Source organism: Opisthorchis viverrini (genome assembly GCF_000715545.1).
Source record: "Opisthorchis viverrini unplaced genomic scaffold opera_v5_499, whole genome shotgun sequence".
In the NCBI taxonomy this organism is placed as follows: Eukaryota; Metazoa; Platyhelminthes; class Trematoda; order Opisthorchiida; family Opisthorchiidae; genus Opisthorchis; species Opisthorchis viverrini.
In genome coordinates, this window is record NW_008752162.1 from 212,925 (window position 1) to 226,356 (window position 13,432).

The 13,432-nt window shown below is 44.5% G+C and overlaps 1 protein-coding gene across 1 annotated transcript in view; it reads left to right on the plus strand.

Annotated features, from left to right (window-relative positions):
* Nucleotides 1-329: 329 nt before the first annotated feature.
* T265_11463 (hypothetical protein) overlaps nt 330-13,432 on the plus strand; it is a gene marked incomplete at both ends in the record, with an annotated part of 48,010 nt that continues 34,907 nt past the window's right edge. Inside the window, 4 exons of the mRNA XM_009178122.1 lie at nt 330-478; nt 604-926; nt 2,495-2,595; nt 10,860-11,033. Of these exons, the coding sequence (XP_009176386.1) occupies nt 330-478; nt 604-926; nt 2,495-2,595; nt 10,860-11,033 (747 nt within the window). The remainder of the gene's footprint in view (nt 479-603; nt 927-2,494; nt 2,596-10,859; nt 11,034-13,432) is intronic.

Genomic DNA, 13,432 nt, shown 5'->3' on the forward strand with positions numbered 1-13,432 from the left:
TATTTACTACTATTGTCATCTAATTTTGAACAGCATGGTCACAAACATAAAATTTGAATGCAAGGGACTAATGCGAAACTGTAAGAGGAGGGTATGAAGTGAAATATTTGAAACGTCTCATCCGAATTCGTGGCGTCAGCAGTTCCTGCCAGATGAGATGAATCCCAACATATGTAAAACGTTGGTATGGAAACACGTGTCCAAAGGCCAACAAATAGAGAGCAAACAAATAATGCCGATTACTTTGAAGTCGCAATAATCGCCAGCACAATCAGGACTCGCAAAGAAGTCAAAAAACTTCCGTCATACTGGGTTTGGTGTGAGACCAAATGTACGCTCAACCCCACCTGTTACGCATAAAAGTGTCGTACGTACGAAGAGGGCCCACAGTTGCAAGCAAGTACAAGTCACTGGCTGTCACCTTACGAAGTCTTGGTCCAGTAACAACCGGGGCGGATTGGGGAAAGCGGATGCCCCGGTAAGAGATGATCATCGGTTGGTGGACCGTAACGTTGAATTGGCAACCGGTCGCACGCAGAGCTGCGATTATGGCGTGGTATTAGTGATCAACACTGTAGTTTTGCGATTCCTCATTCCACACAGTCACTCTGCGCGCATTTGGTACTACGCGAATGTCTATTATAGTTGCTCGGCGATCCCGAACAGCGAATGTGTCAGGTTGGATGAAAGACGTCGAAGTAGGTGCCTTCAACAAAGTGAAGACGGTGCAGCCCGGTCAACGGGGACGTTTCGCGAGTTTCTTTGCAACCCGAATATGACGAGCACATCTGGTGTCAGGTGGTTTCCAGCAGGACTGCAAAATATGCGACAAACTCACCGGTTGGCCACAGTTTTCACGACATATGATAGCCTAGCCACCATGACCACCACCGAGGAAGCACTCGTTCTGGAAATACGACTCATCGGTTAGAAAGAGGCGAAACCGCCAACACTCATAAAAGGCAACCGTCAAAACTGCTGTGCAGACTGTCACCCCAAGCAGCCGTCAGCCCTTGCCTGGTGTTTACACATGCACCATGGATTCCGATCGAAAGGCTGATATCCTGGAGAATTCTGCCAAATGCGGAGTCTTTGACATCATTGCGTAGTACTGATTAGTAGTAGCACTGAGTTGAAAGGGGCTTTCCCCTACACGTTCTCCGCTGAATCGGGATTGTTGCACTCAAACTGTTTGCCCGTATGGGTGTAGCTGATCGATGTTTCCTTCGATAGACGTTGCCAGCCACGAATGTATTTCCTCATGTAGCTGCCCAATACTTTGAGGGTGTTCCGGTGAACTTGGCTGGGCACGAGCGAGTGTGTCAGCTTCGGTATGATGCAGATCTTCGTGATCTCCATTTTTTGACTCTGCGTCAAAGGGGCACGCGTCAACTCATCGGGCAGTTTGAGAAGGTGCTGCCGGTGGTTGGAGACACGTTCCCCTTTGAAGTAGAGGGGATGCCCAAATATGTTACGGTGCCTGTATGACCCAGAGAAGTTATGAGGTCTACGGACAAGCGAATGGTTCGACTGAGACTACTGTGGCACGATATTTCCTGCTACCAAAAAATCACCATCGCTTGTATCTTTCATGCATTTTCATGCCAGCTCTTCCCTATTCGAACGAAGTTGCTTTAGGATTCTATTTCGGGTGAGCCTGCTTTTCCGCACACACGAACTAGTTCTTCAGCGAAGGCTAAAGCGTCTACCTGGATTTCATGGAACTGGTATTTTATTTGCGGCATCGTCAATCCAAGAAACCCATCCATCCCATGATGAACAATAATATGGAGAGTGGATCCACACCTCTGTGGCAGTGAACCTCGAAAATGGGGAAAACCGCCACGGCATTCTCACAGGGCTATGCGATATAAACGACTAGATGTGGCGGTGCTCCAAAAGGCTCAGCAGATTTGACAACAAACACCAAGCTGAGGTTAGAAGGAGTCGCTGACGAAGCAAGCGTGCCTCAGTGATTTGGCCTACAAACAGCCGTCTCAAAGTACAAATGCAAACACAATTGACATAAGTTGTAAACTACAAACCGAGCGGTCAGCAAGCACCTTATGAAAGACAAGAACAAGGATATTTGACGCGCAGATCGGTCGGTGATGTCGGCTTTGGGATCCTCGGAACTAGGGTAATACGGGCACGTCACAGATATGACGGACAAGCTCAAGAGAATAAAAGTAAATTGAAATACCCAGCGAGCACGTTAGCATTGAAATAGCAGAGCATTCTAGGCGTAAGTTTATCCAGGCCTGGGGACGAATGCCCAATAAATGGATCGAACTTCATCTCCTGAAATTGGCTCGGTCATGCTCCAGTAGGATGGTACTGCTATGCGACTTGGTCAGCTATCCACGGGTTTTGCTGCTGAAAACACCTGTTTCCAATACTGCTCTGCCTCCATAGGTAGGCCGCAGTTGCCCTTCTATAATCCTTTCATGTTTAATCGGGTATATCAGACGCTGCATATTTCCGTCTTTTGTAGTATACGCTCTGGAAAGCAGTGTAGTTACCTCGGCGGATCTACTGTCCTTTGACTGGGATCCCATTTGCTTACTCACGACGACGCCGGCATACAGTTTCCAGGTGTGTGGACGTGTTCTGGAGGCCTGCAGGTTCAGAAATGACAGGATTTGCTATGGTATCATGGTGTCAGACTTCAACTATTTGGGCAAATTCCAGGTGGTCAACACTAGCAAGCGAACTGTCAGCATGGGGTTCCAAGAGTGACACGGCGCCATATGCGCTATTGTCATCTGATTCTGATCAGTAGGCCGGCCTGTGACCGAAGGTTTGGTCACGTCCACCAGATGCGGACTGGTCCTTTTGTGCTTCCTATTTAAGCACCCATAAACTAGTTTTGATGCTGATAGCCGACCGACCTGGAAAATACCGCCTTTGTCTCGTGATAAGTGCGGTTTGCGTGCCACTAGCCAGGCGGAACAGCGATTGTGATTCCAGGTGAGTCCAGCGGGTACGGAAATACTTAACTCGGCCAAGCTTATCTGCATTATGATGGGTGGGGTGTGCGTGCCGGCGATGTCGAATTATGCTAATCTGCGTGTAAATCACGCAGTGTAGACCAATTGGGAAGCCAAGCTCGTACCAACACTTTCTTTGTCGTGAACTCGATAGTGGGCTCTAAAGCCAGCCTTCGGTTTGCAGCACTTGCCACATTCCCCACACGTGAACCCAACGAGACTTTCCTGTGTCCTGGTTGACACAGGTGCGGCGGCGCCAGGTAATTGGTAGTATACATTGTCAAAAGTAACCAGCGCATTGATAAGTGAGTGTTAACTAGTGGTATTTTGTTTTCGTGGTTCACTTGATGTTTCCACAACCAACAAAATAAACACACAAGCTCATATCGTATTTAGAGAAAGGGTCATTCACGTCCAGACACATGGCTTCCGAGTATAAAATTAGAAGCTCATTTGAAATATGGCCACATGCACAGAATTGGACTTCGAGGAACTCTGAGTGTGATCTATCCACGCCCGACTTGGAGATGCACATCCAAATTTCAAGAACTCTCGTTTGCTCATAGAAAACATTTGTGTAAGGCATTAGAAATGGACGTTATTTATTCGAGGCCTTTTTAAGCTCTCACAAAGCTAGCAATTTCTTAAGAAATCGTTTATTTAATCTAACACCTGTTAGAGACGTTATTAGATATGGCTGTCAATTGCTGCTAGTATTTCCACAGATTGCCTGAATCGATGATTGTATCGCAGCGAAACATTAGTGGTTGATAGTAATGTCAGGCTATCGCCGATCATGATTAGGATGATGATTTGACTGATGATGATGATGATGATGATGATGATGATGATGATGATGATGATGATATGATCCGACGCCTCATTGTTTGTGTTCGGCCGTTTGGTGGGTGTCAAATATTAGTTAAAACTCAGATTATAATCAAAGCTTGTGCCAATGCGGAAGGAGATAATACGCGATGCCCTTCTACGCAATGGGAACATGAGAAAAATATTAACAATGCGTGCGGTTTTGAACTTGTAATAATGTATCACCTTGCAAAAGAAACCTTCAAAACAAGGCTAAACTTCACCTCATTCGTAGGATATTGCTTTCAGACCATGTTTCGAATCCAGCCGCCGCACTTCGGATAATCGTGTCAAGGCTTGTGCAATACGGCGATTGATCAGCCATTGTGCTTCCCTCTGGCAGTATGGTGCCTGCATACCATAAAGTTGCTGCGGCTGAATTATTTCTGCGATAATTATGTTCCTAATATGAAAACTGTTATTTAACCTCTTTGAACTTCAGTAGATTATCTTCAACTCTAGTGCCGTGAGGATTGGAGGGTTGATCTTCAGTGAATACTGCTTCGAAAGCTGAATATGTTTGGAGAAATGGAACAGGGGGTAAATGCCTTTACAAACACGTGCCGAATGAATTTCAACTGACCAGTCCAAGCACTGAAAATATGTCGAGACGTTGCCAACTCGGGTGACTCTACAGTTTTTGTATCACCTGGTCGCTGATCGGTCCGTCAAGCCCAACCTCTGGATTGCAAATGCTATAGTACACATTCAACTTCCGCGGTAATAATGTGGTTCCTCCAAAGAGGTCGGGGACTGCCGGTTATTTGCTCATCTGCAGGGCAGGATACAATTGCGAACAATGTTTGACCTTAAGACACTAGTTAAATGCAGAACTAATTTTCAATCCTGACCGATGTGTACAAAGAGACGATCGGGCACACCAGGATAGGACAGGAGGCGAGCACGGGGTTAACAGTAGTTGCTGGGGCTAAATATGTTATTCCCTCTGATCGCATATATTGATCATTAGTGGCTCTTAAATTCATGTGTTTACTGAAGTTTGGTCGTTTTCTTGTAAGGTTCGAAAACACAATCCAAAGACCGTGGATTCCACGGCTATAAGAATAACCGCACTCACTAAATGTAGATAAACAAAATAACTCGTAATATGGCCTAATATTGGCAGGTTCGATGAACATTGTTAAATAATCCAAGTGTATGCGGCAATCAAAATATTTCTAGGAAAATTATTTACAGCTGCTTAGTTCTGCAATTCATGATCCTGGGCATCGGCCTGATTTGTCGTCGAAAATTGCAGGGTTGACTTTCCCTGGTGATTCGCGATATGTAACAGTTGTAACCGCTCCTCAACCTGGTGTTACAGAATGACTACCAAAAATTCTAGCTCGGTGTTTTTGCATAGTTTAGCCGTTAGGCTTTCAGATAGGTTTTTTGAACGAGTTTCCACTTTCAGCTTTCACATATCTGTACATTAGTCGTTGTGGGTGTCTGTGACTTTCTGCAGATGTGGTTATCAGAGAGCACGTCAAGGAGAGCACCAGAATTCCACTACACTCCGGACCACCAGCGCTAGTTAAGCAGATCATTGGGCAATCCCTTCGATGATTTAAGGCTCACTCGATTACGACTGGAGCACCGATCAGTTTTGTGATCGATGCTGGCTTCATCAATTCCGGCTGCCCAAATCTAAAGTTTATTACCATAATCGTTCATCCACTCGCGTGTAGTCCTGTGAAGCCTGGAAAATTGCCGGAGTTTCATCAGTGAACTAGTCTAATAGCGTGGTTCATGGGGGTCCGCGCTCCGGCGGATTAGTGTTGGACAGAACCCACCAACAAGAAACAAATGCCCCTTTCGCGAATAACCAGGAGTAAATATCAGAAAGAGCATCCTGTATTTTCGGCCTTAAATCTGGACATTCAGATCGGGGCTGTGAGCCTGACAAATTGTTGATCACTGCAGTGTTTTGTAACTCTAGTCGGGCACGCTGTCGACAGAATTTTCCTGTTTTTTTTGAAGTGCGCATTACAGATGATTCCTAACTTGCATGAAAACATTGGTTCAGAACAATACCCAAGTCATTATTGGCAAAATACCAGTGGCAAAAAGTTAAGCTTTGACTTTTGTGTATTTTTCTCGACGAACGCAGCTACCAAAGTAATAGAACACGACGGATTTCGCAGCTCAAAACTCCAACAGAAGTTTCGCTACACGGCCAATGCCAAATCAAGGGAATTAGTATTTTTATCAATGTGAAAACTTATCTCGTTGCAATCATCGATGTGAATCTCAAAATATTTGAATAACCAATTTTTAACGAGGTGACGCTAAAGGCTGAATATCCAAATGGTCCTCTTATTCATTTTCATAAATATGGTGGGTTGGTCACAGCGATTTGCTTGATATCTGGTTCCCAAGCATAGCGGGAACACAATTTCTCATCAAATTCATCAAACGACACATCCAAGGACGTCTTGTTGATAATTATGGTGTCTTCTAGTTAGACGGCCAAAATTGCATCAATGAACGCCACAATAAACCTATCATCTGAGGGAATGGTTATCTCGATCGACCCAAAATGTCAAGAAATATTGGACTGAACATAAAAAAGTATGTAAACGTTGTTAGAAAATGACGATACTCATTCAAAGAACGAAATCCTCTCACGTCGTTCGCAGAATTTCAATGACTTTTTTGAAAACAACTCAAGTTGATTATGCTGCAGAACATGGCTTGTAATCGGACTTACTGGCGTTCTTGTTGTGAGTCTCTATCGAGATTGCCATCATAAATGCTCGAAGGCGTAGACACCTGAAAATGATTGGAGTTAGCCTTAAGTCAACTCAATGCACATCTTCTTTTTTTCCTTCAGAACAACAAGCAGCAACAGATTTGGGAGATTTTGATGCCTTGAATAAATACCGTCAATTTTCCCACCTTTCTACAGTTGCTTTGCCCTCTTCAACTGATGTTACGGGTAGATGTTCTGGTTTGCATTAAGGAGTCCGTCGTGAATACCGCCCACCCAGGTGCCGGGATGCTTGTTGGTATTCAGTTGAGATATCTTCATCCCCTTTCTGAAAGAAACTCTAATTACATTCGCAACAGCCTTGTCTTCGGACGGGGAGTTATTCTTCTGTGTATATGATAAGTCGTACGCTTCGGGACATCAACCGGGTCACTATAAACTGCTTACCTGTTGAAGAAGGTGAATAAGGAAATCGACTTGAATATTCAATCCCAAAATCTATCTAGCTCGCCCTGATTTTTTAAAATGTTTTCACATCCACATTGGTGATTGCAACGGGATAGGCTCCCTCAATGTTGAGGTGGGGGGTATTTGTTGTATGCTGGACGGGGATTCAAACCGACGTTCAGAGTCCTCTCGACGTCTCCCTCTTACTACCACACCATCCTGCTTAGAAGACTGTGTTGCTCACCCGTAAACGCATTTGTTAACAGCCTCGTTGTTGCTCTACACATGTCATTTAGCATTGGTTTTGGTTATGAGTTCAACGCTTTTGATCGAAGACCCAAGGAAGTATTAGGTTAGTTGTTGTTTTTTGGCCACATCAAACAGCTATCTTGCGAAACTACCCGTACGGTAGTGTGACACAGATTTTGCGAGATGCGGGGGTTTGTGCTTTGTAGAATGCGGAAAATTACCAAAGTGTCATAGATTTTTGTAAGAATTTTCATTATTGCATTAAAATGTGAGACTTCGCGTGAGATTGCGAGCCAGAAATTCACGATTTGCAATAATCGTGAAGGACTATGAAGAACATTCCTAAAGTTGACAAAAGGAGAAGCTAATGTTAAATAATATTTCTTCGGGGGAATGAAGCCGGGAAGATCTGTACATCTGTTCTATCCGAAATGAGGTTCACTTGCACTGTGATTCTCAAGAAACCTGCACTTAACAACCTGGCTGGTGCTTCGAACACCTAGCCACTCTGCCGGCCAGGATCGCTAAAGTGTTATGGAATGGGTTATGAAGCCTTGTATTGTCCTGAAACAGATGAAACGTGAGACAAAAAGGTTACTGTTGGGTTTGGAAGAACACGTCTATTTATGACAATACTAAAATCCTATATAATCTCGCTTCATGTGTGTCATACCGTTTCAGCGTGGGAATCAGTATCTTCAGAGAAAGAAATCCAATCAATTGATATCAAATTGGTGTATGGTTGAAGGATAAGCGTTTCAATCTTGGCTTTTCTAACCGGATGACAGAATGAGGCAAAAATGACCTTTACGCTGGTTTTTGTTGTAGCATAAATGTAGCCTTTGCTTGAAGCAAGTCCTGTAACCAACCAAAAACTTGTCCATAGTCGCAAGGCTTTTTAATTCACGTCATCACCGAATTTTACACCTCACCCAGCTTTGGGACAGTTTCCGTTGCAGATCCTATGTACAATGTATGCGACAGGGACACAGGATAGCGTCAGACGGTGCGAAGCGGAGTAATCTTTTCACGCCATTATAAGGATAATCTAATGTCCGAGAAAATGTCGGCATGATTTCGCGGGTAATCTGTTTTTGCATCCTTTGGCAGGTTGCAATATATTTTTTTCTAATAACTGCCCCACAACTGGATACAGGATCATGTCATGGTGAGCCCGACAACACGTGACCATGTGATTTGCTTTCTTTAATCGAAGAGTGATAGATGCTATATCCAGTCCAACTTAGAACGCATCGCACCAATGAACAGCAGTTTTTCACCGAAATTTTCTCTGATTGTTCAGTAGGCAAATAAAGGACGACTAACCAGACCAATTTAGAGAATGGTTTCGTCTGATAAAATGCAACAGATTATTTAAAACACAGCGAACCAAAAGCGGTAACGGGTGCAACTTTCTGCCGTATCCCTTGAAGTAATGCTTTACTTGGAAACCGAATTCATGGCAATCCACAAAACCATGCTTCAACATTTATTGACAAAATTACCGTGGTATATTTCTGCCTGGAAGTGTCTTTCTTCCGGAAAACCATAGCAGATTCTATTGTGCCTACCCACTGTTAGAACAAGGCATCTCAAAAATCCGACAGTAGGTGCGATACTTGAAGTGTGACGTACGAAAATAATTCGTACCAAAATAGCATTGTGATTACTTATCTCCTTGCAATCGCCAATGTGGATCTCGTAATATTGAAATAATCTAGTGTAAACAAGGTGACGTGTACGAGTATATATATTATTCGTTTTCCGGATCCATCTACTTAAATATGGTAAGTAGTGTATAATGGTTCAGTTAATATTTCGGGACAGAGGCAGCAAATGCCCATGCACTTATTCTCATCGAGCGATACATCCCCATCCGGAGACGAGACTTTCTCATATGAAATAGGCGTCCCTTTCAAAAATGTGGCCAAAATTTCACAAATTAACCCACAAAGTTGCCCCATGTGCTGAGTCAGTGGTAACAATAACTGACTAAGAATGCACATCCGAAATTACATGAAACCCTAGATTGAACATAGAAAATTTTCCTACACTTTCTTTCGACAATGACGATTTTCACTAGGAGACCCAACACCCCTTGCAATGAGAACAAATCTTTTTTTGGTATGATGCAGGTCATGGGTGGTAACCAATGATACCGGCATTTTTATCCAGGTTACGTCAATGAGTGCATGTAGATGTAGGCACCTGAGAATGCTTGCAGTGGATAGCCCTCAGTCCCTTCACTGTCCACCCATATTCTTCTCTTCACAATAAGCATTTCAGCCAGAAGATGACAATGATGATGGTGATGATGATAATGATGATGATCGTATGCTACGCCACCAAAGCTCGATTGGTTGTGTTGTGTTGGGCGTGCTATATCAAGGTTGAATACAGATTGAACGTTTGATGAGTGTCAGATACTAGTTAACATTCCGGACGTAACGAAGAATAGTGGACATGGGCACAAATCGAAAACAACAAAACACGCGACTCCGCTGTCCACAGCGAGAACCTGAGGGCTTAAACATGGGGCAAAAACGGTAATTTCATCATATGGCAATAATTCATGGAGGTGGGAGCAGCATGGCGGGCGTCAGCATACGTATTGTCAGCCTATAAATAGTTTGATCATCGAAAATTTGCAGGTTTGACCCCTCCTAAACATTTGTGAAATGCAATAGGTGTAAACCCTCCCGGGCTTGGCGGTATAGACTGGCTTCACCGATTCGACGAAATCAATACCACACCTATTCATACTACGAACAAACTATAAGTAGCTTAGGGGAATATTATTTTCGCTAGATGCTTGAAAGTCCCTCTGAGGGGTGACAACTGCAGAAGCCCGTCAATCCGAGATCATGTGGTTGAGTTTCAAGGACGATTAGTGTTATATCCGGCCTAACTAGTAGCTAATCCCGCTAGTGATCTGCAGTTCTTGGCCCACCTTTTAACTTGTTGTTCAGTGGACGGATTAAGGATCGACCTGCAGACAGATCTGGTGTGTTTTTCATCTAATAAAGTTCAACACATTAATTAAAACACAGACTAGAAACTTCTCGCATCCGTAATAAGTATTTGTGCACGAAAAATTCGCATCGTTTGAAATGTTTTCATGTTTGATTCAGATTATTTTGTTGACTTATATTCTGACCCGCTGAAATCTTGCAAAGTGCCAGATACACATTTTCACTACGATTTTGATAAATATTCCCGTATCCATTTCCCATGGAACAAAGATATAAGCAAAAGTAATTTTGTTGTCAGCCGCTATGTAAAATCATCTTGCAGTCTAAGTTTGCGGCTCAGAACTTTCCGCGCTCAACGAACTTATCCCCGTTTCTTCTAGAAAAAAACAAATAACGAAGGTGCAAACACTGTTGAAACACCTCTCCACAAATGATCAGTCATTGAGCAGCTGGAATTTCGGCAGCTCCTTGGGTGTATCATGCCCTTTCCGAAGCCGAGTTGTCTTTACTCTTTTCGATCCTCAACGGTTTTGAATTTTATAAGTGTTCCCCCGGCGGTCGGTAACACCCCATGGAGAATGGTGGCACCATTCTACTGCTGTTTTTCTCTTGTATTTCCCCAAGCTGTGGTCAAGTTTTCGCGAGCGTTCCTCTTCCACTCTCTCAACTCCTACGGAGACCAGCGTGGCGCCGGCCACTGAAGTCGCGGATGTCAGCATGAACGGGAACTTGTCCGTGATTGGCTCTATGGAGGTGCCAGTCACCTCCATTGGCCGCCAGGCACCCATTGATCGTCTGGTTGTTACTTTCATTTGGACGCTTTTTCGCGGTTGGTATGGTATTCTCATTAGCTGTCCGACGCTCAGCTTCTGCAAGCAACTCTTAAACTCTTCGTTCCCAAAGCAAAGCCTGTCATCATTTGAGATCATTTTCGTCCTCCCATTGTTGGTCATGATGTGATGCAATACTACAACGCGGGCTGTTATCGCTTGTTGATTTGACACACTGCCACCTAGACCTCAATACGGAAGGTGCTCTCTCGCCATGTTGTTAATTTCCGCTGGTCGTCAACGGAAATATGCTCATGACCTCGAAGGAACAAAACTCGCCGATTTCTGGGGTAGGAGTAGAATCCTTGGAATGCGTTGCTCCTGTAGTATCCTCCTCAGTCAGTTGGTACCGCTTACAGGACACCACATAACGCATCACCTCACTTCTCATCCCGAGCCAGTAGGCCCTCTGCCGGTGCATGTGGTACGTCTTGATGCATCTAGTGTGTGCCCTCTCGTAACCCTCAACTACAGGTCCGTCCTAAGGCGCGTGATGATGACGGCAACGCAAAATCAGAGTAAGTGGCTTTCCAAGAGGTGAAGCCAGCTTCATCGAGACTCAGGCGATCGAAATGACTCTGGAACTTTTCTAATCCCTTGTTTTCCTCTCCGTTGTCGATGCTGATTCCAACCCACGAGGCGGCTGCAACTTTTCTTTACATAGGATCCTTCCGTTGAAGTTGCCCCAACCAGTCCGACAACAAGGTTTTGGCACCAATCATGATCCTAGGGGCCTCATCTTCAGCCTCTGGTCTCGACAGTAAATCAGCCTGGCGGTTCTCTCCCATGGCACGTGTCGGATTGTGAAGTCGTACGTTTGCAACCGGAGCTCCAAGCGCGCGATCTTCCCACGAGGATCTCTGGTGGTCTTGATCTACCCCAGGATTTGATAATTGCTTTCGGCATGAAGTCACTGTATAATCCACACTTATCCAGGGCCCAGACGATCGCTTAACATTCTATCCCAAACGGATTTTCATCGCCCGTGAGCAGTTCAGAATATTCTTCGACCGCGGACCGTAGTTACGGCACGTTACAACACGGAGGTTTAGGAAATGCTGTTCGCTCACGGCAGGGCTTGATTAAACTTCAGGCTCGACTGCGATTAACGTTGTCACCAGCTTCCGCCTACTTCAAATTAACCAGGGAATCTGCGCTTTTAAGAAAATCTACTCCAAAGTTTGTCTGCTCCACGTCTAGTCTGATGAGGAATCCGTGCTGCACGGATCTGTCGCCTGGGCGCATGGAGTGGATTGACAGTTCGTCAATTTCCAGTCCGTATCCACCCATTGTTATCACGAATTGCGCGCACGGTTTGCATTCAGATTCCTTCCCACCCCGTCTCAGCGATACCTGCGCTCTTGTATCAATCCAATACGTCACTCCTTTTCCGTCCATACCGATAATGGCCTGTATGGCAGCCTATGTCAATGTGCTTATCGCAACCTACTCTAGAGAAAGGAGTAATCCATGGTTTTATTACTGCTCTCGTTGAACACCTCCCGGTCCCAATGGTATTCTAAGAATTCGGTTGGTAAATGTGCTTCAGAATTTTTGCCCACCACGTCTCATCTGCTGCGTTTGTCCACCTGTTCCTTAATTACCCGAGTATATGCCATATGAATGGTCATCTGATTTGACTAGCAAAATTTGAATTGGAAAGGCAAAAAGCATCCAGGCCAGTCAATCATTCAACCAATTTCGCAAAGGTTAATGATGCAAGCCGCACTGCTCTCGTTGAACACCTCCCGGTCCCAATGGTATTCTAAGAATTCGGTTGGTAAATGTGCTTCAGAATTTTTGCCCACCACGTCTCATCTGCTGCGTTTGTCCACCTGTTCCTTAATTACCCGAGTATATGCCATATGAATGGTCATCTGATTTGACTAGCAAAATTTGAATTGGAAAGGCAAAAAGCATCCAGGCCAGTCAATCATTCAACCAATTTCGCAAAGGTTAATGAGTTCGTGCAAGCCGCAAAAGTACGACCGTATGTGACCAGCTTTCAGGCATCGCTGTGCTTTTGAAGCCAATATCAAGCCGCTTTGTATTCAAGTTATATTAGTTCCCCTGTCCCATTCTGCCATGCAACTCCAAGTAATTTTCCACTACACTCGTTAAGTACCTCTCGGTCTGAATGGTATTCTACAAATTCAGTTGCGTAAATATGCCTCAGACTTTCCCCTAAATCACGCCTCGTCTGCTTTGCTTTTTCGCCCCTCCGCAATTACTGATCACATACTACATGTATGGCCGTCGGTCTTTGTCTACACTAATGCACTTGATGTCCTCAGGACTTTTCGTGGTGAGCTAAAATTGCAGTTTCATCCTCGCTTTATGGACTTGGAACTGCACCACAAGCCACCC